The 24,218-nt window shown below is 41.6% G+C and overlaps 7 protein-coding genes across 10 annotated transcripts; 4 read left to right on the top strand and 3 right to left on the bottom strand.

The window, feature by feature from the left end:
* Positions 1 to 6,570: 6,570 nt before the first annotated feature.
* LOC6495120 (gram-negative bacteria-binding protein 3) lies at positions 6,571 to 7,084 on the top strand. Its single transcript, XM_001958977.4, has one exon. It carries the CDS (start codon positions 6,602 to 6,604, stop codon positions 7,046 to 7,048), a length of 447 nt encoding a protein of 148 aa, XP_001959013.1. The 5' UTR covers positions 6,571 to 6,601; the 3' UTR covers positions 7,049 to 7,084.
* Positions 7,085 to 8,776: 1,692 nt separating this feature from the next.
* LOC26515019 (uncharacterized transmembrane protein DDB_G0289901) lies at positions 8,777 to 9,869 on the bottom strand. 2 transcript variants are annotated; one of them, XM_032451344.2, is made up of 3 exons: positions 9,716 to 9,869; positions 9,531 to 9,650; positions 8,777 to 9,314 (listed from the first exon to the last, which is right to left on the bottom strand). In XM_032451344.2, the coding sequence occupies exons 1-3, from the start codon at positions 9,789 to 9,791 to the stop codon at positions 9,085 to 9,087; spliced, it is 426 nt and encodes a 141-aa protein (XP_032307235.1). In that variant the 5' UTR covers positions 9,792 to 9,869; the 3' UTR covers positions 8,777 to 9,084. The 2 variants fall into 2 exon arrangements, with proteins under 2 accessions (XP_032307235.1, XP_014764074.1); XM_014908588.3 differs by having other exon boundaries at positions 8,777 to 9,650; positions 9,716 to 9,868.
* Positions 9,870 to 13,282: 3,413 nt separating this feature from the next.
* On the top strand, positions 13,283 to 13,816 carry LOC6495121. Its single transcript, XM_001958976.4, has 2 exons — positions 13,283 to 13,442; positions 13,513 to 13,816. The coding sequence occupies exons 1-2, from the start codon at positions 13,382 to 13,384 to the stop codon at positions 13,647 to 13,649; spliced, it is 198 nt and encodes a 65-aa protein (XP_001959012.1). The 5' UTR covers positions 13,283 to 13,381; the 3' UTR covers positions 13,650 to 13,816.
* Positions 13,817 to 14,166: 350 nt separating this feature from the next.
* On the top strand, positions 14,167 to 15,219 carry LOC6495122. 2 transcript variants are annotated; one of them, XM_001958975.3, is made up of 2 exons: positions 14,167 to 14,440; positions 14,502 to 15,219. In XM_001958975.3, exons 1-2 carry the CDS (start codon positions 14,374 to 14,376, stop codon positions 15,164 to 15,166), a joined length of 732 nt encoding a protein of 243 aa, XP_001959011.1. In that variant the 5' UTR covers positions 14,167 to 14,373; the 3' UTR covers positions 15,167 to 15,219. The 2 variants fall into 2 exon arrangements, with proteins under 2 accessions (XP_001959011.1, XP_014763164.1); XM_014907678.3 differs by having other exon boundaries at positions 14,320 to 14,440; positions 14,505 to 15,219.
* Positions 15,220 to 16,772: 1,553 nt separating this feature from the next.
* LOC6495123 (bleomycin hydrolase) lies at positions 16,773 to 18,598 on the top strand. Its single transcript, XM_001958974.4, has 2 exons — positions 16,773 to 17,442; positions 17,526 to 18,598. The coding sequence occupies exons 1-2, from the start codon at positions 16,861 to 16,863 to the stop codon at positions 18,444 to 18,446; spliced, it is 1,503 nt and encodes a 500-aa protein (XP_001959010.2). The 5' UTR covers positions 16,773 to 16,860; the 3' UTR covers positions 18,447 to 18,598.
* A 413-nt stretch (positions 18,599 to 19,011) lies between these two features.
* On the bottom strand, positions 19,012 to 19,506 carry LOC6495515. The gene has a single exon (XM_001958973.4). The coding sequence runs from the start codon at positions 19,429 to 19,431 to the stop codon at positions 19,090 to 19,092; it is 342 nt and encodes a 113-aa protein (XP_001959009.1). The 5' UTR covers positions 19,432 to 19,506; the 3' UTR covers positions 19,012 to 19,089.
* A 144-nt stretch (positions 19,507 to 19,650) lies between these two features.
* Positions 19,651 to 20,670, bottom strand: LOC6495514 (vasodilator-stimulated phosphoprotein). Of its 2 annotated transcripts, XM_001958972.4 has the most exons (5): positions 20,479 to 20,668; positions 20,377 to 20,406; positions 20,114 to 20,194; positions 19,928 to 19,996; positions 19,651 to 19,865 (listed from the first exon to the last, which is right to left on the bottom strand). In XM_001958972.4, the coding sequence occupies exons 1-5, from the start codon at positions 20,572 to 20,574 to the stop codon at positions 19,770 to 19,772; spliced, it is 372 nt and encodes a 123-aa protein (XP_001959008.1). In that variant the 5' UTR covers positions 20,575 to 20,668; the 3' UTR covers positions 19,651 to 19,769. The 2 variants fall into 2 exon arrangements, with proteins under 2 accessions (XP_001959008.1, XP_032306967.1); XM_032451076.2 differs by lacking the exon at positions 20,377 to 20,406 and having other exon boundaries at positions 20,479 to 20,670.
* Positions 20,671 to 24,218: the final 3,548 nt, after the last annotated feature.

Raw genomic sequence — 24,218 nt, 5'->3', positions numbered from 1 at the left:
TTTAAAAGATATATAAATCCCTGACACTGGCACCAATCACTGTCAGGACGGAGGACCAAGACCAAGAGTCCTAACCGCATTTCCTCTAGGCAGGATAAGCAGCTTAGACCCAAACACGCACCAGCACCACCTATGGCACAAGTTTAAAATCAACAACAACATCAGAAGCCCAGGGAAAAAAATAACAAAATAGCTGTCAGAGAAAGCCGCAAGTGGGAGGGGGTCGATGAGGTGGTAGAAAGAGGTGAAGAAGAAAGCTGGAATTTTTCCGACTCTGGTCATGTGAAGCGTAAATTACCAATGATCGGGAAAGCCGCAATGGAATGAGACAAACGAGAGCCAAATGCCGGGGATAAGACGGAAAGCCAACCGGGCAGGAAAAAACGGAATTGGTGAAAAAAACCTCAAAGAGTTAAAAGACAATCCAAGCCAGTTCTGGCCAAAATGCAACATAGCCATGCCTGTGCAACCAAAATTTAATTAACTCACCTGTCAGATGGCGGCCAACCAAGAAAAGTGTGCACTTGGACTAATTGGCAATTTGGTAACTCGATTTGTTTTTTGTCAAAAGTCTACTAAGCTTTTAATAAATTTAAAGATATTTTATATTTAGGAACCACTTTTCAGGGAGTTTAACGTTTTAAATACCATATCCTCATGTCACACTTGACGTCCGATAAACTCGAAATTGGCAGGCAACTTCATTAAATGCCTGTCACAAGTAACTATATAGTCAACTATAAAGTATATACTGATATATTATGTATCTGATGTTCATTGGATAGTATTCCGGTTGCCTTTGCATGTCGCGAACTTTTATTAACTTGGCCCTTTCGCCGCTGACCCACCCGTCTGGTTGTTTGCTCTTGAGCTTTATTGGAAATCCGGACATTCTGCGGGGTGGGTCTGCCGGCTACTCATTAACTCTCGGTATCCGCTCAGAATCCGCCCAAATACAATTGAAAACCAAAAATCTCATTTTGGATGCAATCGAGTGATGAATATCCCAATCGAGCAGCTCCAACAAAGTACAAAAAAAAAAAAACATTGCCTTCATTAAAACGTAAATATCAAATTGGCAACAACCATAGGAGGCATTCATACGCGAATTTGCGAAGCATGTGAGTGTGTTGTATAGACTTGTGTGTGCAACAAATTGGGCTCTCCAATCAAGAGTCCGGTTTCGATTGCAGCCGCAATTACGATAAACAAAATTACGTATTTGTAAAATAACAAAATGAAGCATCCTCTCAAAGCGGACGGGCATTTGTATTTGAGTTTCGCATTTTACCGCAGATATATGTATTTATAAATTTGACTGATTTTCATGGTACTCATGGTAAAAACTGGAAATTGAAATAAAGCGCAATTTATTGGATTTACAACAAAAAAAAAGACAACAAAAGTCGATAATACCAACCGGCTTTCAATGGTTAACTGCCAGAGTTCTCTCCAACGTTGATATTATAATTTTTGGCAAATATGCGGCAATTGGCAAAACAATTTTATGAACCGCAGCACGGACGAGTGGATTGCCTAAATGGGGTTTACATAAAAACCAAATTCGTCTTTCCGGACGAATCAATTCCAATGAATTACTCCCTTCCAAGCCCACTCCCAGTCTCTGGAAAAAAGCGCCCACGGGGTAAGGGCTATTACTACTACGACATGCATGCTCAACAGCGGCCATTAGCAGCTCTGCAGGATAACTCCAGGACTGTCCACTTCACTTTTCCGCAGAACAGGACTACACGCAGTCCGCAGCATTCATATCCTGGCCAAGCTCCTCTTGTTTTTCTGACCGGAACAATGGCCGGAGAGTTCCCTAGCAACCCTTCAGCCCCTCAGGAGTAGGGACGGTACCCGGCATAAAGCTAGAAGAGCAACTAAGCTACCAAGTCCCAACCACAGCACTCCCATTCAGAGGAGATCCTCCGGCTCTATTCCTCCCTGTCCCCGTCCTGATGCTCCGATGTTGCACATAAAGCAACACTTTTCCAATTTCCGGTTATGCGAACGGGAGCCCAACCAAAAACGCAGGCAGCGGCCAAGAAACAGAATGTATGGCCATTTAGTCAGTTGCATTGTAATAATTCCAGAGATGGTAACGTGATTTCTGACTTTAATATATTATATAAGAAATCCAAATACTGACTTTAAGTAAGAAAGTAATTGGAAATCATAGATCTTGAAAACCAAAAGCTCCCTATCTTTTTATAATCCTACCATCGCTATAATAACACGAAATTTTCGCTGCCCTTTTCTGGCCAGAAGCTAGTACCGAACATAACTCACATTTTGGACCAAATACATGGCCGGATCGCACAAGGCCCCATTATTAATGAGCTCAGCAATCGAACATGCGTGTGCACCCTTTTTCCAGGAGCAGGATGTGCGACTACGACTACGGTGATGATGAGGATAATGGGTGATGGCAACGGTAACGGCAACGGCAACAGCAACTGCGATGGCAGTGGCGATGGCGACTTGGGCAACAATATGCAGCACTCTAATGAGCAGTCGCTTAAGCAGAAGGAAACCACGATTCTGCGGAGTGGGCGACTGGCATTCCACCGCTTGTGGCAAGCGTGGGTGGGTGGATGGATGGGTTGGCTAGATGACTGCCTCTTCCATTGCCGTTGGTTGCCATTGGAACGGTTGTAAAGTTGTCGAGTAATTAATTTGTTCAATGGCATGCTGGAGGTGTAAGCGAAACCATTTAAAGTTGACAACGTCGCCGACACAGACACTTGAGAATTCAAAAGCAACTACAAAGTGGCAAAAGTCCTTGAGGGCCGCGCCACCAGGTATGCCACCAGGATCTGAAGAAACTTGTCGTGTATACCCGACGGGGCATGTATCCGGCAACACACTGCCCCAGGCTATCGAGAGGGGTTTCTTTTGATTTTCTGCCGTTTTTATAATTAGTTTATTAATAAAAATAATTATAATGTATACTTTTATTTAGAAAAGATATTATTAAAAAAAAAAAAAACATTGGAAATATTAGTAAATTATATAACAGAAAGATAATGAATTGTTGTATACCTTTCATTCTAACTCTTGAAGCTCCCCTCGCAATATTTAATGCCACTGCCCCTGTTCGTATGCGTGTGAAATCGGAAGTGGATGTCAGCCAGCTTCCACACCCACTCCTGTTGTCACACCCATGGCCAAAGCCCATCCCCATTGCAGGCATCCTGAGTGGAGCATCTTCGGAGTCGTAGTCGAAGGCGCCGGGATCCTTTGGCTGGGCGACAGGTGCTTCCGCATTTGAATGTCGACGGAAACCGCAACGGTACAACTTAGATAAACGTTTGCTCTTTAAATATGTGAGCACAGGAGAGCCTGCTCCTTGGGAGTAGGTGGGATGGATGGGTGGTGCTACTGAACTTATGTGTAAAGCAAGCGCTACAAGCAAAGTGGTTGTGGTTCGCAAAATGGAAGTACACGTGCTAGTGTGGGTATGAGCCATGACAGGTGTATACTCGGATGGATCTTGGCTTGGCTTATTGCTTACTCTCCAGACAGGTGTGTGTGTGAGTGTGTCTATGAGTGGGCGTGTGGGGTGAGGAAGTGCCAAGGTGTTTGCTTTTGCAACAGTACAGTAAAATTGATTATGGGGAAATTGAGATGGATAAGCAAAGACTGTGTCGAAAGCTGCCGAGAAGGATAACATAAGGCAGTTGCTAAATCCATTGATTCGACGTCATAGTGCTGTATTACAACCAATATTGGATAGGAAAGCAGAATATTCAAAGAAACCATAATTCAAGCTTTCTTCTATCAGTAAACCTACATCATAAACCACAAATAAAACATTACTTAATAAATTAAATATTTAAAACTGTAAGGAATTTGGCTAATTCATTGATTAAATTAGTCTTGAATAGCTGAATGAAATTTCCTTTAACTTTTTTTGCCGAATGGGGCGTATCTCATTGACAGATTCACAAAAATGCGAAAGCGCTTAAAATCAATTTTCATTCAATTTAGGTAAATACCAAACAAATTAAATCACGGCCGAATAAATCGCCAAGCACCTGGCCGCACAAAACAACTAAAAACCCAAAACCAAAAAAAGGACTCTCCATGCTAAACTGCTAAAAATAAAATCAATTAACAATAAATGCAAGCAATTAAATTCAATGCTCTGCTGTATTGGGGAGGAGGGATGGTAAAGAAATGTTTGCCACACACAGGATAAAAACAGGCCACTTAATTAAGCCGGAAAGGGTGTGAGCACCGGAGTGATACAGAAAGCCATGGCCCACATTTACACTGGCCAGCATGTTTTAAGTGCGAAACAATGTAATTTCATGGTAATCAGTCTGGGACCTGGCTTGCCATTCTAGTCCTAACCCAAAACTATACAACAACTACACAAATTTCCGGCTGTGTGCACAAAGCCCGTGGGAACTGATGCCAAAGAAGGACCAAAACAGTAGCCTGAGCACTTGGGCCAGAAAAATGTCAGTTTGCAATTTTCTATGCCATTTAAAATAAATGAAAATTGCTCTTCATCTCTTTTTTTTTGGCATGGGTGTGGCATAGTTTGGGCCAGCGCGTGTTAACGTAAATAAATTACACACATACACACACTCACACACACACACACGTTTGGGTCAAAGTGAGAGCGGAAACGGGACACAGATACGCAATCAAGTGGTCAGTGGCATGCAGCTTATAAATCAGCGCCAGCCGCTTGGGCGCAACATCAGCAAACATTTGGAGGATAGATGACCCCGGCATCGCGACCCGCATTGCGATGGACAGCTGAACGAATGGCCGTCGAGTGAGTGGGTGTCTACAGTGAGAAAAATCGAAAGGGTTCTTATAGAAGAATATCAATTTACTTAATACCTGTATGTTTTTTTTAGCTTTTAAATAATAGATGTTATATCTTCAGATTGATTTAAACTGTTTGTATAATCCTCTTGTTTTCTAATAAAAATTCTATCTAACAAATCTAAAATTGTTTCCAGTGCACATGTGAGTGAATGGCCGAATGACTGAATGAATAGATTGAGCGGGCCAGCTTCGGATAGATTGCTTGTATAAATGTTCAGCTATTTAGTTTCGGTTTGCTGTGGTTTGACTTTGCTTGTTTTTTTGCCCACCCCGCCCAGGACAACCCCCTTTTGATTTTTTGGCCGCTTGTTGTTTTTGGGGCTAGTGCGGGATCCTGTGAGCCGAAGTTGATATTGCACTTTTGTGTTTTAATGTTGTTTCTGGGACAATTGTCTGTCCGTGGAGATGGGTTGGCTGGGACTCGAGTTGTTTAGCTGAATCATTTTGTTGACAAATCGCAGAGCAATTAGGAATTAACTACCATCTGGTTAAAAGCAAGAACCCTGAGAGATAAGCCGCTTTAAGTGCCCCAAATAAGCCAGATGAAATAAGCCAGTTCCAGCATCTGTCCATAATTGCAATTTCATGAGTAGATTTTGACATAAAAGTGGGATTAAGAAAAATGGTTTAAAAATCAGCTCAGTTGGCCTTCCATTGAAATTAAATTATGCAAAATTTATCACACTTCAACTGCTTATTAAAAAAAAAGACAAAAAAGAAAACATCATGTAATAATACATAATGGCTTTTATTAAATGGTTTTTGCGAATAATCGGTTACTGTTATTAAAAGGTTATTATATTACTTATTATGCCATGAAATGGCTTATTGTTTTAATATTAATATATTACGAATAAATGAACAAACAAAACAATTTAATTAAATCTCTTTACGATGCCTAATTATGATTAAAAAAGTTGGTGATGAGTCCTGTAGAAAGTCCTTCTTAAATGCTAATGCATTTCTAAGCGCTTCTTCACAGACATTCTGGCCCTCATCCACCAAAGTTTGTCTATTAAGGTGAACAAGCAGTTGGTATATGTTTACTACCAAGTTGCCAAATTCAGCTTGCATCCCAGTGGCAGCCAGGATAGTTAGCATTTTGTCCATGACTTTGTGCCACTGACAGCAATTGACTGTCTAAGTATCTAGCAGCCAGCACCCGTCCCGGGTATCCCCCTGCCAGTAGCTGCATCTTTCGCCTTTGTCTGGGAACGCGAATGCCAAAGAAGGATGCCAAGCTGGTTGTGGCAGAAACTTATGTATGTACTTTCAGCTAAAAGTAAAACTGGACTGGCAACAATGCCACAAGATTGCTGTGGCCAACAAGCCGGGCGGATCATCTGCATACATTTCTGCACATACATATGTATGTTTAAGTATCTCCGTGGCACAAAGGACTCTAAAATCCCAAAGCAAACCACACACATGTGGTGTGGTGTGGTGGTGCGGTGGTTATAGCTTAAAGCTCCCATATTCTTGAGAAATATTGCTATGCAAATATTTGTATTGCATACTTTCGGGCACGCGGCAGAAAATTTCAACAAAATTGTCGGCTCGACAAGGTGGCGGGAAGGGATGCACCGGCGGGAAATCCACAGTTTGCCGTGGGCCAAATACAAAAGCAAAATAATAATAAAAAAAACAACCAGAACCGGCAGTCCCAGACGCGATAAGCTCTCTCGGGGAAGAGCTACATAAGCCGCGACCCAGAGTCCCACTGATGCCAGTTTAGAATAGCACCACCACCATGTCGTCACTAGTCTATCTGCTTCTAGTCGCCACTTCCCTGGTCGGGATTATGGCCTACCAAGTCCCGGAGGCCACAGTCAAGGTCAACTCGCCCCAGGGCTTCGAAGTATCCATTCCAGCGGAGCCCGGTGTCACCCTATTCGCCTTCCACGGCAAGGTCAACGAGGAAATGGACGATCTGAGCGATCAGACCTGGGCGGCGGACATAGTCTCTCCCCGGAATGGACGCTTCACTTACCGTAACCGGAACCACCGTCTCCAGCCGGGTGATATTCTCTACTACTGGACCACAGCTCGCTACAATGGCATCGACCATCACAACTACAACCGGCGGTATGTGGTTGGCCGTGGGGACTCCCAGAAAATCGATGTTCATGGCTCTCAAGGTGGCTCTCATCCCATTGTAGCCAATGGCCACAATACTTTTAATATATATGTACAATAAATTAAAGATCAATAAAGTTTTATAAGCGGTTTCTAATTATATGACTCTAAGCTTTACAAACAGTTTATACTATTCAAAGTAAGTACATCAGTAGGTACCTACAGATAAGAAACAATTCCCTGATTAGAAGAAAAAATATAGGTAAAAAAATATATATTCCATTCTATGTTAATTTATTTTTTTTAGAATTTTAAACATATGACATCTTTATTGACAAAATGATTTCCTGAAACTATAAACACATATCCATTGTTTTCATTTTTTTCATTTTTCTTCCGCCCACTTGGGCCATAAATCAATGAAGCACTTTGTCACAGTTATGCAAGTAAGTATCCGGATCGTATAAATCATGCTGAAAAGTTATCACACCAGTCTGCGTACTCTCAGTCGACGTTCATCAGGCTGGTTTAAAGGGCCCGGCGACTAACCCAAAATTGCCGCCATCCATTCGAGTGACAAAAACAAGGAAACCCACAAAAAATGCACCAAAGAATCCATAAAGGTATGAAAACTGTCCAGTAGCACCTCCACACCACTCCTTCAGACACTCTGGTACATACATAACTGCATGAGAGGTTACTCCTGGACCATTTAACTTTCCCTTCGGGCTAACAAAAAGCAGATAAAACTTTTAGCCATCTCAGTTCCAGTTTAAGTTGCTCTTGGTGCGCTTCTGGTTGTTGTTTAGAAGTTTTTCTTTTTCCGTAAACCTAAAACATTTTTTTTTCTTTTCCTTTCTGCGAAAAATTGTAGTCAGTCTAAGTTTTTTTTTTGGGAGGTTTTTAAATAGACATGATGATGAAAGACATTCTAACTTAAACGTTTACAAATTATTTTTTGTAAGATAAATATTGTTAAATGTTTGATGCAAACGTTATGTAGTGGTAGCCCTAATAAAAGAAGCTAACTAATCTCTAATCTGTCTCTAATTTTTGGCCTAAAAATGCCAAATAGACCCAATTTCCAGATCCGGCCCTGGAAAAAGTGCTACACTGTTTTATGTTTGCTCTGCCTTGCGCTTGACCTGGCTCGCTGACCGCTTTCAGCCGAAAATACAAAAATTGGCCACTGAAAAAGTTGAGTATGAACAGAAACCTGGTCCGTCCTGGGCCAAGAAATTAGGAAAGTATATATTCTATATACATAAGTAGCCCAGGGCCCGGGGGAAGGCACCTAAAATTCGGTAGAATGTTAAAATAGTAAATAAAATATTATATGCCTGGTCAGGCTTCAGGAACGTTAAAATAGTAAATAAATTATTATATGCCTGGTCAGGCCATTTGTCAAAACTCATTTGCAGCGTTTTAAGCATTTGCAAAGCTGCTGCATTTTTTTCACTCCCATGTAGCACATGCATATATGCACAGGTATATCTATGTATATATATATATAAATTATATATATGAGCCTTTGTGGCATGGAGGTAACGGACTAAGTGACGCTGTCAGCAACATTTGCGATTCGTGCTGCTCTCATTTTCTCATTTCGTTTCGCGCAAAACTGCCAGCTAGCGGCAAGATTGTGGCAGTTGCACTTGCACTTCCACCACCCATCCACCCTGCCACCTGATGCCACTCCCCCTCTTTCCAACGCCATGGACACTGACACATGCTTCATTTAACGCCCACACACATACGTACTTTTGAAACTGCGGCAGGCGCTAAAATGACTTGTGACGACAACTTAATGTGGCAAGTAGAGTAAAAAAAATATACAGCTAAGTCCATATATGTTAAGCTTTTTTTTGTGCACTTTAATAGAGACCTCCTAATGTGAAAAGTAAGCTTTTCAGATATGTATGTGTTTTAGCCTAGAATTTCTAGGTGAGCCTAAGTAAATTATCTTTTGAATTTATTTATTAAATCTAATTGTGTCTCTATTAGATATTAGTACTGTTCGGACCCTACTGGGTTTAATGGGTTACCACTTTGACCTCCACATAACCCACCCCCTTAAGCATTAGTATTTAGCATTTAATCCAGTGGACTAATCCATCATGAACTAGATGTACCAAACTGTCCAACTACTTTTAATATTCAGTACTCTTCTTTTTGATAATGTTGGTTGTTGAATGGTCCTCCAGTATTACTTCCGCTGATTAATCCACCTTGTTGGTAATTTCCTTGGTTGCAACCAAAAGGTCCTCCACTTTGTCCTCCAGATATAAGTCCTTCGGTAGCTCCAGTTACGACAGGACCTTCAATACTTGATCCACGGAACGGACCTCCATTATTACTTCCGCTTATTAGTCCACCTTGTTGGTAACCTTCATAATTTTTTTTGTTGAATGGTCCTCCAGTATTGCTTCCGCTGATGAGTCCACCTTGTTGGTAATTTCCTTGGTTCCAACCAAAAGGTCCTCCACTTTGACCCCCAGATATAAATCCTCCATAAACTTCATTTACGACTGAGCCTTCAATACTTGATCCACGGAACGGGCCTCCAGTATTACTTCCGCTTATTAGTCCACCTTGTTGGTAACCTTGATAATTTTTGGTTTTGAATGGTCCTCCGGTATTACTTCCACTGACCAGTCCAACTTGTTGGTGATTTCCTTGATTACAGCCAGAAGCTTCTCGACTTCGTCCTCCAGATGGATATCCTGTCAATTCAGACAAATCGACCATATTTTCTGTGGTACTAAAAGTTATAACATTATCCTTTCACCTTGACTATAAGTAGGGTCTCCAACGGCCCATGTCGACCCAACCAGAAGCAAAATTCCTGCTAAGATACGTCTCATTGTTGAAAGCACAACTCAATGACTGATCTTAACAAAATATAATATTTTAGTTAAGTCGAACAAAAACCGAAAAATAGCACACAAAAGCAAAGTGTTCAGATAACAAACAATAAGAGTATCGCCACCTCAGAGAGGTTATCGGTCAAAACAAAAGCTTATAAAAAAGCTGTCAGCTTCCAAAACTGGTTGTGAAAGAGAGAAATAATTTTGACGAAATCTAGAAACCAAATAGAATTGCCATTTTTTTCAAACATTAGGCAGAGTATCAAGTTTGTGGCAGACATCGACCCCCATAAATTGCAATCAGAAAACTTAAAGACACCGACATTTTCCAAAGAAAATGTAACTTTCGCCCATGAATATAAATACGTGTCCTGGCCAAAACTATTTGAGGAAAATGCGGGCGTCGTCTAATGGGTAAAATATGAAGCTGCCATCGTCCTGGCAAAAGGATCCTGGGGGCTGGCAGGCTGCGGGTGTAAAAAAAAAGGCCCTGCAGAGTGGCAAATTAATTATAAAAGATTCCGCTGCCAGCAAGTTAAATATTTTTGCTCAACTTCAGTTCAAACTGTGGGCGTACCCGAGGCGTAGCCGTGGAAAATAAGTTGCCAGTAACTTGACGCACATTTGTCAGGTTTTTCCCGTGAAAAGGGGTTCTTAGCGGATGGGGGCGAGTCTACAGGTGTCTTTTCACAGACAGGAATTTATGTGTATGTGTATGTGTGTGAGTGGGGTGGACTTGGGCGTAGAGAAAAGGGGGGACAACTGATATATGGCTCTTTGAAATTAGTCCAAGTGCAAAATGTCCTGAAAGGTATAAAAAATTGAGCAAAATGGAAAATAATTGCATAACTTTGTCAGACTGTTGTCAATGGATATTTCGAGAAATTCTCTACTCTTTGGTACATTCAGAGAATTGAACAAAAAATACATAAATTTTAATACTTTTTAACACTAATCTTAGTACAATATTCATAAATTCAAATACAATAATTTATTTAACCGAATTTTCACCAGCTTATTAGAAGTGGCTAAGGCCAAAATCACTCTTCAATGAAAGATGCTAATTAATTTATTAGTTTATTGATTCAAAGTGATTATATAAATGGTCTTATAGCCGCCGCTTCATCTCAGCAACCCCACCGTGTAAGTAAATTTGCTTCTGCAGAATGTAATTTGCCGCCTCAATATTTGAAAACACTTGGGGTCTGATTGGGTTTGGTCGGTTTTAGAACGTGTATACATAATATAGATATATCCTTAAACTTGTATATATTGTTCATGGACTGTTTGCTCAATTAGCATTAATGAATACTCATCGTCTTCCAGGGTAATACCCATAAAATCTGGTCTTAATAATTGAATTAATGTTGCTCCGCTGACGTTCCCATCGCCTGAAGTTGTTGTTTACTTATTAGGCTAATTGCGTTCATTAAGACCACCTGCTTGGCAATCTGGTACTTTAAACTGTTCAGATTTTCGGCCTCATTATCGATTGATCTAAAATGCTGTTTTCGTGTCTTGACCTTACCCCACTCACTCCTCCTTAATCAATCGGCAACACTATTCCAACAATGCTCCACGTCGCAAGTCATCTACAGAAGCAGCAGCAGCAGTAGCAACATCGTCGTCTGCATTTCAAAATCACACACAAAACATATCCCAAATGCGAAAATGCAGTCAAAGTCGTGCAATAAGCAATGCCACCTAGACTTGACTCTACACTGAGACTCTATATCTTAGTTATAGCCATCAAGAGAAGCTGTATCTTGTGGGGACTGAAACCCACTTAGAATCAATTGAAACTAAGTAATGAGCCGTACATTCTACAGCAGCGTTTCTATGGTATTTGTGTTTAAGAGTTCTTAACAAAGAGACTTGCAAAAATATATATTTATTATACTATAGTAGCAATTGTAACAATTATTTTTTTGAGTAGTGTTGGGCGATCGCCCATTGAACCGACTTTTTTTGTGATTGTTCAGTCAGCCGTTGATAGAGACATTGAAGAGCGACACACAGAGAGAATCGTTTGAGAAAGACACAGCGGGAAATAGGGGAATACATAGAGAAACATAGAGAATCAGAGGGCAAATACCTCTCTGACCATTTTCTAGCTGGGCTTTGTGGAAGCGATTGGTGTTGCTGTTGGTGCTGCAACTGTTGCTGTTGGTGTTGCTAACTCTGTGCAATTGTTGTTGCTATATTTAGCATCGCAGACGCAATTTATATAAAGTTAAATTGATTGGAAAATCAAATCGATTCGATTCGCACTGCAGCAATAGCAGCAACAACAGCAGATAGATGGAACATACATACATAGATTTGCGTTTGGCCAGGAGGAACAAAATGTTGGGGAATTCCCCGAACACAAAGTCCACACCCACATCAATGGTCCAGATATATAAGCCATGTTTCAGGCCAAGAGTCGTTTATCTTGCCACAGTTTGGATACAATTTGCGATCTTGGTAATGCAAAACAGTTATGTATAAATGAAATAAACAATAGGGACGGGACAAGGCAATAAAGGCCAAAGAAACACTTCGTAATTGAATTAAGCCTCTTAACCTGAACATGACAGCCTCAAATAAATAATTGACTAAACATGTTCGAGCAAAGAAATTGCAGGATGAAATATTTCTTTTAAATCAGATATCTCAACGATAAAATCTATAAATTTCTAACAAATTTACGGAGTCTGGAACAACATGCAACATTCGCTCGTTAACAGACTGCAATAATTTTGCTCCACTTCATTTCTTTACTTACCAGCCAACCCACCACCCCAGCAGTTAAATGGTCTAACTTTTTACAATTGCATTTTATTTTCCACTTAACAATTGCTCTATTTTAGTAGAGCTATCTGGCAAATCCACCCAAGCACTCCACCTCGACTAATCCAAATCCACAGCCACTCAAACGGAGCAACTGCAACGCAGCACTTGTCATTAGCAAACAACGCAATACCTGTTTAATTTTTATTGTGAAACTTGGCTCGGCGAGAGCTTAACTTTTCTCAATGCAGTTGGCCAGGTTAGACACCAAGCCGCGTCGAGCGTCCACTGGCTAGAGGTAATGTCACTGAGCGATAATGGGAGTGGCAGTCGGGCTGTGGGGGCTTCGACGATATGTTTAATGGCAGAAGCAATGGAAAAACTTTTACGTATAGCAAAGCAATTCAATTGAAAATAATTAGAAACGTAGCCACATGGAGAAACTTCTTAATTGCCTGACTATTGTGCGTTAACACTGAAAAAAACAGGGAAGAAAGAGATTACAAATATATATATAATTAGGTATATTTATGGCTTGATCTTTATTATATTTTAAACTAAATTTTTTAATTTTTTTGAAATGGCTAGCTTAAGATATAAACTCTTATTTTAAAAGAGTGCGAAACGACAGAATATATAAGCAGCTTGAGCCCAAGACATTATGGAACCCCACCACGTATCTGCGAGAGAAGCAAATCCAAGAGATACGATTTTGAGAACAGATAGAAAGAGAGTCATACTTAGCGATAGGAGCTACTATATAAAAATATGTGCTTCTATATAATGCCACATCATTACAACTCCTCGCCTTGACCATGCACCTCAGTCAGCATATCGTGGTGCTATTTCTGTGGCTCTGCTGCGCTCTACTCGGCGGTAAGTGGTTCGTCTTAATATCTATAAATACAATTTATTTATTCATTATGTTTACTTGTCGGTGACGCAGCTCGAGGCCAGCCTTGGCGTTGGGGACCTGGCTCGAATAGTGGACCAATTGGGGGGCCCGCCTGGAACGGAGGCCCTGACGAGTCCACCGATAACATAATAATTCACTCGAATGGAGGCGGAAAATGGCGTTACTAATTTAAATCGGTTCTAAGAATGATTTGTTTTGCAACTATTTTTTCCAAGAACATTTACGAGACTCACGACTCAACTGGAGTCATTGTCATACTTTACAACTTTTTTATTTTCATATACGTAACAATATTTAAAATATACTCAAATAAATATATAAGATTTTACTAAAAGAAAGCGTATTTATTTATATTGATTTAAATTCAGGGTTAGAACCCTAAAATGATAAGCTTAAGAATTTCATTGATAAGCCAGAAGCCCCGCTTTGTGTTTGTAAATGGGGAATTTCTCGAAGTTGAGCCGAGTTCCCCACGACAAAACAAAGACGGCACGTGCTGGTTTAATTTTTCTAATATTTTGTATGCAAATTACCACGCCCATTTAGCCGGTTTGCAGCGGCAAACGGGCGTGAGTAAAACAAAACAATTTCAATATCGCTCACATTCACAGACTCCCAGATCGGGAGTCGCTTGGTTAGCAGATGATTCAGGGCCTTCAGTAAATTCAGTCTATACGATCAACCGCAAGTAAACAAAACAAACTCGTTGCTGGCAATTCCCCGGCAATTGCACCGCTGACCTCACCGCCCTGTCTTATCGGGCCGAGAGTGTTGGGAGAGTTCCAGAATCGAGAGCTTCGACCACATATAGAATATACGTGTATGATGAGCCGATATTAGACTGCACTCGTATAAATAGCTGACACTTGCCATTGAAATAGTCAATGCGAAATGGGCTCGAGCACTAGAACCTGGATCCTACTGGGCCTGATGGCCGGCGTCGCCACTCTGTCTGGGGGTAAATATTTTGAATGCTACTTAAGCCAAAGAATTTGAAATTAGTTTCAAGTCCCTATTAGCAGCAAACGTTGTCCAATCGGGTGACCAAAGGATTATCCAAAACAATGGCAACACCTTCCTGTCCAACGGAGCGGGTCAGATCATTCGCAGGCCCGATGGCAAAACCGTCCTGATCGGATCCGATGGTCGCAGCATCATCACTGACACCGATGAGAGCAGCGAGGAGGATATCGCCAATGAGCATTATTCCAACAACAACGTCATCATCAACGGACAGTCCGGCACCAGCATTGTCCAGAGCAGTGGACACAACTATATCTACGGGGATGGCAGCCAGGGCAGTTATATCACACAGAACGGACGTAGTATCCGGATCGTGGATGGTGGCATTGAACTGAATGAAAATGGACAGATTTTCAACTTCAAGCCAAAGGGTCCGGGAGTAAATACCAAGGAGACCGTGGATATCAATGGCCAGCCGGCCCAGGTGGAGTACTCGAATGGAGATATTGTCGTTGAGTTGGCAGATCACACGGTTATTGCCAAAATTGGGGGACGCACCTTCATGGGCGACCGCTATTCGTTCGACAATCGGGAGAAACTGGAGGTCGACGCCCAAAACATGGCCGCTCGCATCCATGAGGAAGTGAATGCCGATATAAAGAAGACCATGGAGGACCTTCATGCTTCCCTGCAGAACACCTTCGCTAATATACGCTTTTAAAATCCAGTAATTGTACAATAGTCGCTCTCCAATAAAGCGCATTACAGCATTTACCTCGGCTTAAACCGAATAATTTCCCAGTTCCCAGTAAGCGGATAGGTTGGCTAATGGATGCAAATTTCATAACCAGCCCCCGAGATGGGCGGTGTCTGTAATTCTCAGTAATAATCTCTCACAAGTCGCACAACCTGCGGTCATTTGGGTATTTGGACCAGAACCCGCCACCACAACCATCGCCGCGAGCATCTTAAGATTTCTGATTGATTAGCGGGAAATTCCCCATGTCGCCTTTTGGCCAAGTTATTTCTAACGCTTAGTTAACCAGCCAGAAGGCTGTGGGCGTCCCCGGATTAGAATACAATTACCGCTTTGGTTTTTTATTCTCAGAAATGAAGACATTTTTTTGTAAAATTCCTCATTGTCTTTTTCAAAAATGGCATATCTGCTAATTCAATTAGTTCTCACCCAAAGGGCCTTGATCTCTCTTTGGACTCGCAAATTGACAATAATTTACTTAACCAATTATAATAATTATTCGTAAAATTTCGCCAAGTGAGGGGATAACAAAACAAAACAAATTGAAAATTACATGTGCTTGCATTAATGTGAAAATGCAAACAGAAAAAGTTAACGACGCATAAACTTTTCAATTTTAATTGGAAATTCTCATTGTAATATTTTTTTTAAATTTTTTGTTAGAGGATATCAACAAGCTATCTTTATCGAATCTCCATTGATTTACTTTTTGTGTTGATCACTTTTGATCAACTTTTTTGTGAAGTTTTCTCGGGTATCCCCTTTACCACCCCTTTGGCCACCAGCGATGGCTATATCTCAGCCAATATTATCCCGATTCTTGATCGGAATACCTTAAACGATTTGTAGATCGATTCTCCATCTTTCTACATCAAAACCTGAGAACAAAATATTTTTTCAATTTTTCTCAAAATTCCTGGGCTATCCCCTTCAAAATGTAGAAAGTGCATGGGGAGCACAATACGACCCACTGCGAGGGCTATATCTCAGCCAATATTCACCCGATTGTTGATCGGTATACCTTAAACGATTTGTAGATCGATTCTCCATCTTTCTGCATCCAATCCTGAGAACAAAATATTTTTTAGTTTTTTTCTCAAATTTCCTGGGCTATCCCCTTCAAAATGTAGAAAGTTCATGGGGAGCACAATACGACCCACTGCGAGGGCTATATCTCAGCCAATATTCACCCGATTCTTGATCGGCATACCTTAAACAATTTGTAGATCGATTCTCCTTCTTTCTGCATCAAAACCTGAGAACAAAATATTTTTTAGTTTTTTTCTCAAATTTCCTGGGCTATCCCCTTCAAAATGTAGAAAGTGCATGGGGAGCACAATACGACCCACTGCGAGGGCTAAATCTCAGCTAATATTCACCCGAAGAAAATATGTTTAAAATTGTTTGTGAAATTTTCTTGGGTATATGTATTTGCTTGATAAGTAATAACTACATTTTTTGATTGGCTGTGAATTTGCGATACCCCTTACTTTTATAGTCTTTAGCCCAATTTAATTTTGGCTCGGATCCAACTTCTGAGGAAATTGGCCAAAACTTTGGCCCCGATAATCTAGCATTTTAAAACGACAGGCATCAGGTCACATTGGGCTCTAAATTATTTTAGTATTCGAAAGGCTTCTATTTTCAAACTTTTACAAATGTCAACGATTGGAATCGATGGCCCAAGTGCGGGAATGCTGTTCCCTCTGACGGACCGACAGCTATCGGAGTGGCGCTTCGACTTCTACGGGTCACCGAGGAACCGGCTAGCCCAAAATGTATGCACGGCCCGTAACCCGATAAACGCCTGCCTCAGATCTGCGGCGGAATTGAGCACGGTGCTTGACGGAGACAAGAAATGGTACGAGGTTAATGCAACGGGGAAGGCCGCAACCGGCGGACCTGGATGGATATGCACTGGCTTGGACCTGTTGCGCTTGGAATTTGTCAAGAACTTTCCGGTGCCGGTGGATTTTGAGTTTTCCACGGGGCATTTGGTCTTTTGGCACAAACTGGAACGTTGCAACTATTTTTTGTGCACCGCGTCGGATCTCCTCGAACGGTGTGAGCCCCTGGACGGACGCAACTTCCGGCATCTGATGAAGCACGCGATACCCGATGGCGGCAACTGGCAAATGTTCGTGAATTTGGTGAGAAAGCACGGTGTGATGCCGAAATCGTGCTACTTAACTTCTAAGCCAAAGTCTGGCGCCCAGTTGAACAAAATTCTGAGGAGCAAGGTGGGTATTGCGTTATTATTTCTTTTGATTTTTTCGCTATAGACTTGTCCTATCAATGAAATAAAAATCTATCAACTTTTTAGCTCCATGAGTACGCCAGTTTACTGCATGCCCGGTATACTTTCGATGGAGATGGCACTCAATTGCCAAAGCTCATTGGAAGGATGATGGCCAGGCTGTATAAAGTGGTGACCATTTGCCTTGGTGAGCCGCCCGAGGAGTTCCACTGGACTTACTACGATCAGAAGAAGCGTTTCCAAAGCCTGCAACACCTCACTGCTCTGCACTTTTACGAGATGATGGTGGCCAAATATACCAATCTCACTGAATTCGTTTGCCTGGGTCACGACCCCCGTGTGTCCTCCGGTTATCACAAAAACTTCGAAGTGGCCCACAGCTCCAACATGGTTGATGGTCTGACCCACCGATTCAACAACCAACCTATGGAGGTGCTGTTGCAGATCTTGACAGACTCCTTGGCCGGAGACAAGGCTGTTTGGCTGACCTGTGACCTTTGTCCGAAATTTTCTGCAAGGCGCGAGACCCTAAGCCTAATACAGAAAACCCATAACTTCAGCGTTCTTTTTGGCCTGGACGTGGGTAATTCTTTTAGTAAGGCCGACAGAATGGTCTATAAGGAGTCACGTCCAGACGCAGCGCTCCTGCTAACCGCTGTTGGAGTGAATTCTATCAATGATCCGGTGGAATTCCGCACCATTAGTGCCTCAGTGGCGGGCAAGACTGAATCCACTATAAGCCTTCACGAGGATGGTGACGATGACGTGAAGGAGGAAAAGGACAAAAAGGATAAGGAAGGGGATGCGGTGAAGAAGAAAGCCAAAAAGACTAAGGCAGCCACCGTCGATGCGGACTGGTTACGGGAATACGGCTTCGAGATTGTTGTACACGAAAGTTTTGTTCCGGTCGGTATTTTAAATTCCAGTCGATTCCCCAAACACACAACGCTGCCCCCATGGGACCCTATGGGCTCACTTCTAGGATGATATAGACAGGATATACATTGAAAAGCCCTATTTAATTAACCATCCTTTGGTGATCCTTTTGACGAATTGGAAAAATAATTGGACATATGTTGTTTATGAATTTGTGATCTTAATGATAAATATACTTTTAACAGATATAACTTTTTTCAGACTTTACCTTCTTAGTCCCTAATTCCCTCATTTTATTAAAAAGCATCACTATTTGACATTTAATAGTCAACTTTGTGACATCCTCGAGCACATCCGACAATCGTTTGTATAGAATTATTTAAAAATCCCGCAACGTCGTTGTCGTTGTCTTTTGTGGCAGTTGTTGTCATCGTCACCGAGGCGCGACCTTCACTAAGTTTTTCGGGAATCGGTCCTACGTGCCCGGCATGCCTAATTAGGCATTAGGGAGTTGCCACAGGGAGTGGCAGGTCAATCCACTGGCTCCATGCTCCAGGCTCCCGGCTCTCGGCTCCATGCTCCAGGCTGCCGAGTAGCCAGCAAGCCGGCAACTGTTTTCAACTTAAGGGATTTGCGCTAAGAAATTCGACTTTGCATAAAATGAAAAACAACAACATTTATCTACGACTTAAAGGCCAAGAATTTTTATTTTATTAAGTTTTCTATACATTAAATCTTAAAGACATCAGGCTCTCTAATAAATACGCCTGCCCTGGTTGTAGTAGATATTGGGATTCTGGTATCCGTAGTTTGGTTGGTATGCTGGACGCTCAATAATGATGGGCTGCACCACCACAGTCTTCGGCTCATGATGGAAGAGCTTGCTTAGAATATTACGAGGCTTGCGAATGCTGTTAGTATTTTGGTCTGCCTCCGACGTCGGCGATTCGGCGGATCCCGCATCTGCTGCAGGGGCCACTGCAACAGCATACAAGCCACCAGCTGGCACAGCAGCATCTGCAAGGTGGTTACCAGGAAACGCCACCACCAAGGCAACGGAGAGAGTGCTGAGCAAAAGAATGGCCACTACTTTCATCCTGGTATTTGTTGTGTCTTCGACTGATGATAACAAACTGATGCCTTGGAGTCGGGTTAGGTCTCCTTAAATAGGATGTCCAGGTAGACAAGGGACAGGTTTCTACCTGCCCTATAATTAGGGCCTATAATCCCCCAAACGGTTGCAGTGGCAGCTGCAGGTGATTTGGAAAATCACTCTTCCCAGAACTCTTAATCGGTTTATGACTGAACAGATTGGTTTTTGAAATTTTTGGAATGCTTGAAACGAGTTTTATTACACGATTATATTTTAGCTTCGATGTGGTTCCCATTTAGATGCACAAACGCCCAACTTCATGCTATATATTTAGATTTTCTTTATAGGAGGAACTGAGGTGGTGGTGGCATGCCATCGGGTGGAGGCGGCATACCGTCCGGTGGTGGGGGCATACCGGGTGGAGCCTGGCGACGTTGCTGAAGGTGAAAATCAGGTTTATGATACATCAGAGATCACTGTGATTTATGTATTATTTTACCCTGAATTGCGGTGGTGGCGGTGGATGCTCATTAGCAACCAGGAGTTCCTCCAAAGCATCACGACGGGACTTTATGAAGAAAATAAATTTAAGTGAAATAAAAACAATTATTTTGAAAGTTATTTGAAGGATAAGGAATTTCCAATCTAAAATTATTAAAAACTATTTTTTTAAAGCCAATCTTACTCGAATCTTGGGTGGTGGCGGTGGTTCGTTGGCCATCAGACCTCCTTGGAGACGGGTTATTCCGGGGACATGGCGCCGCGCCTAGAAGTAGGCATCGAACAAAACGTTGAATTAACAAGGCTAAACTGTAAACACGCCGCCAATGCTCTGCCTCCTCAGAATCTAGTTGAAGCATTTGTTCCGGCGCCTTTTCGATATTTAGGATTTAAGGGCCTAAAAGTCTTAGGATTCATTGGCCAACACTAAACCCACTAGGAACTTACCCGCTGGAACAGGCCAACGAACTTGGGCTCCTAGTTGGGAGGAAGAGAAGAGACATCCTTTAAAACCCCATGGATAAATCACAACTAACCGCCGGAACTCACCTCCAATCCGTTTGTGGTGCCCCCGCCACGTCCATCAACCCCGAAGAGGGTCAGAGCCACAACGTAAATAACCAAAACAAGGCAAAATAGCTTCATTTCCGAGCTGTCACGTTCCTCAGGCTCACTAAAATGGTGAAAATGCCCCGGACAATTCGTCTGATGTTTGCTGTTTTAGCTTGGCATCGGCTAGAGACTTCCTTATATACCCATTGATATTGCTTTGGGGGGGATTGGATTTAATTGGCTTGTTGGGGGCGTTTTACAGAATCTTGTAAATTCGGGCCAGATACACGACAAATGATAAACAAAAACATGTTAATTCCTCGTTAAATAATCATTTTTTCAGATCTTCCATAGAGATAGAGCTGGAACTGAAGGTAGTGAGAAATTGTGACATGATCCGGTGATTTTAACAAGATCGGAAATAGATTTGAAAAATTAGCACTACAATTTATTTGTTTTAAGTTATTCAATAAGGAGTATCATCATAAAATTAGAGAAATAAGTTTAATAGTTATAGGAAGTCCTTGACATAGGAAATTTCATATTACATTTTATTCAAAAATTTCTCCCAGTGCACTTATTTGATCTCAATGGATGATGGAATGTCTTGACAAAGGTGTCAAAGAAAGAAAGGATTCATTAGCCACAACAAATTCGTATTAAATCTGCAATCTCCGTGTTCCGTTACAGGACTTTTTTGTCACCTAGTCTGCATCTGTCAGTCCCTACCATCACCCCCGATGGCAAACCCTACAAAAGACAAATGATTCTCCGTTGTCACGGTTATTTTATTTTACTTTATTTATTTTCATTTTTTATTTTCATTATTTCCGCTTGTAAACGCCACAATGCTTCCACGTTTGCTAAGTCCTGCATAATTTTGAATTATAACGCGCTTTGATGTCGCCGCGAGTGAAAAGCGAAGACTAGAAGAGAGTTCTGGAGAAAGGAATATAACGGGAAAGAAAGCGGAATGGGGGCGAACCAAAAGGATCGTTCTCAAGTCAAATAGAAGTGCAGGCGACAACGGAAAACTGTTGAAAAGGAGGTGGAGGTGTCTTGGAGCTCAGGACATAAAAGAAAAGTACAAAAATAAATAAGCGCACTTTTTTCTCATTTCCGTTGCTTACTTTGACGTGTTTAGTTTTTGATGTGCACACACTGGCACAGGACACTGGGACGACAAGGAGGTGTAGCTATAAAGGGTGCACGCGGCAAGCAAAAGCGAGAGGGTGTCAAGGCGAATGATTAAATTCGCCGGCAACATGGACACTGTTGAGCCCCTGCTTCAATTCTTCTGTCCCAGTCGCTCTAACTCATTTTGCCGCTGTCTCTGTCGCCGGCGCTTCCTCGCTCTTTGTCTGTGTGGAAACTTTTCTCATTAGAAAACTTTTACTATTTCCGCTACTCAACGCCAAACGCAAACAACAAACGACAAAAATACGAAATACATAAAAAAGTTCCACGCTCAAAAACCCGAAATGCGTAAATGTGTTGTAAATAAAATGTTTAATGCGCCTAAAGCACCTAAATTCTTATTTTGTGACAAGTGCCATTGAAATTCAAGCCAAGCTTGGAAAATGCATCCAAAAATAAAACTTTTGTGGCATATTGGGTGACATTTTCTTAAAAATCTTGAAAGAAAAATGATTCAAAAATTAATATTTTCTAAAGAGTATTTATTTTGGCCTTTAAGAGTTTAATTTAAAAATGTAGAATTACCATTTCCGTTCACTTTTGAGTCCTTTATTCAATGTTATACAACCTATATTATTCATTGAAAACTATTCAAAAAATATATCATTGAAAACGAGAAACACAGGCGCCTAAAATTTCTCTTTATTCAATTTGCAAAACGAAGCTGAAAATGCTGCTTGAAAATCAATAAATCAGTTCGCTCGGCAGCTTACCTCAGTTTCAATTCAATCAGATTTTGTTATTTGATTTTACCTTTACCTCCGCTTGTAGGTCACCTCCGCTCCTCTTCGCTCCATCCCTCCACTCGTCCGGTTGTTCTTCGTTCTTCCGGTTTCCTGTGCTTGCAGCGAATTTCCTTCAAGTACTTCGCATTTGCTCTAATTTGATTTTGAGCGGCAGCTTCTTGTGCGATTGCCACTGCCAGGCTGTCATCTGTCATCGCGAATTTGAAAAGCTCGCTTAAGTATCGCAAATATTGATTGAGAATTCGATTTTTCGACAACCCATATAAATTTAATAATAAAATAATCATTTTTACAAATCATTTTATAAAGAAACTATTCGTTCATCCTTAAAGTGTCGCTAAAAAGAAATAAATACGTTATTCCATGAACAAAATATATGGATGCCATTTCAATGCAATTTACCATCTCCCCTTTAATAGCATTAATGGGAAAATGAAAAATTCAATTACCAGGCGGGCCATTAGTAGCCCATAGATTTGAAGCCGACATTTAATGCGCCATAAGTAGCTAGTGAAATTAATGCCCGACTGCCCCAATTGACAAAGTGCCCGTTCCCAGGCCGAGGCTATTGCGCTAATGCAAAACATAAACCAGTCCGCCTGGGGCTAGGCAACGGGGCTAGTCCCGGTGAAATGTGTTTTAGTTGTCGATGCATATTCGCCAGATACAGATACCCTCACCCAGTAATAAGTTCAATAGCTACCGCTCAACTCCTCTACAACGGGATGCTGCTGCATCACGTTGCCGGCAAACGAGGGCATCACGAACCGGATAATGATCAACGAACTGTATACGTTTCCGCAATCGTAGTCAAATCGACAAACATGCACATAGAATGCAGCGGCTGGCTCAACAGCTTCTGCTCCTTGAAGCTCCTTGCTTCATCCTTTTCCGCTCCTCCTCCTCCCACTCCCACTTCCACTTTCCAAGCAGCTCCTTGCCGCTGTCATTGGGGACTACTCTGCATCGGAATGGCATCGAAGGCCGAGGTGCTTTGGAGATGTAGCCCAAGCAGCTTATGCCGCTTGGCAGGGCAACGCCAGTGCCAACAACTACACTGAGCAGAAAATATTTACAAAGTCATAGACTAGTTTTATTTCAAAGCGTTTTTTAGGATTTGTAGGTATCTGATCTTAAAAATCTGAGTTTTGGAAAGCTTGGAAAAAAAATTACGTATACGACCCGTATACCAAAAACTTGTCGGGCTTTGATAAATTTTCATTTTATATTCATAAATATGAATATTATTTAGAGAAATAATCTTTTAAAATTATATATTTACTTTAAAAATAAGTAACCATTTTTATAAGATATCTTAAGGACAACAGTGCGTATGAGTGATGAAAATAAAAAAACACTTTTAGCGCCATCCCATCTGCAGTATAAAGTATTCAAATAAAATCTATTGTGACTCGTTTTTTTCTGTGAATGAAATAAATGGACCTTCTTGGGAGGTAAACCCACCCCCCCCTCTGGAATATTTTTCATTATTGATAAACTGCTTTCTCGTAGTCGTCATCGTTTTCGCTGTTGGTGCAAGAAATAAACCAGCGGCGAGGAATATTTATGACACTGCCATGCCCCAGCAAACACTGTAAAAAAAAAGAAGTACATGCATAAGTATTGGCAGCCAACGAAGCGGACAGACAGCCCGGCACGCCCCAAAGCTTGAAACGTGTCGAGCATTAAGCGCCGGAACGTGTGTAACAGGCTTCCTTAGGGACGAGGATCTCCTGTACCTAGGACCTAGGACCTAGGTGCATAATAATGGAGCAGCCATGGCCACCAGATGGC

Source organism: Drosophila ananassae, chromosome 3L (genome assembly GCF_017639315.1).
Source record: "Drosophila ananassae strain 14024-0371.13 chromosome 3L, ASM1763931v2, whole genome shotgun sequence".
Lineage (NCBI taxonomy): Eukaryota > Metazoa > Arthropoda > Insecta > Diptera > Drosophilidae > Drosophila > Drosophila ananassae.
This window is presented reverse-complemented; position numbering and strand designations above follow the sequence as displayed.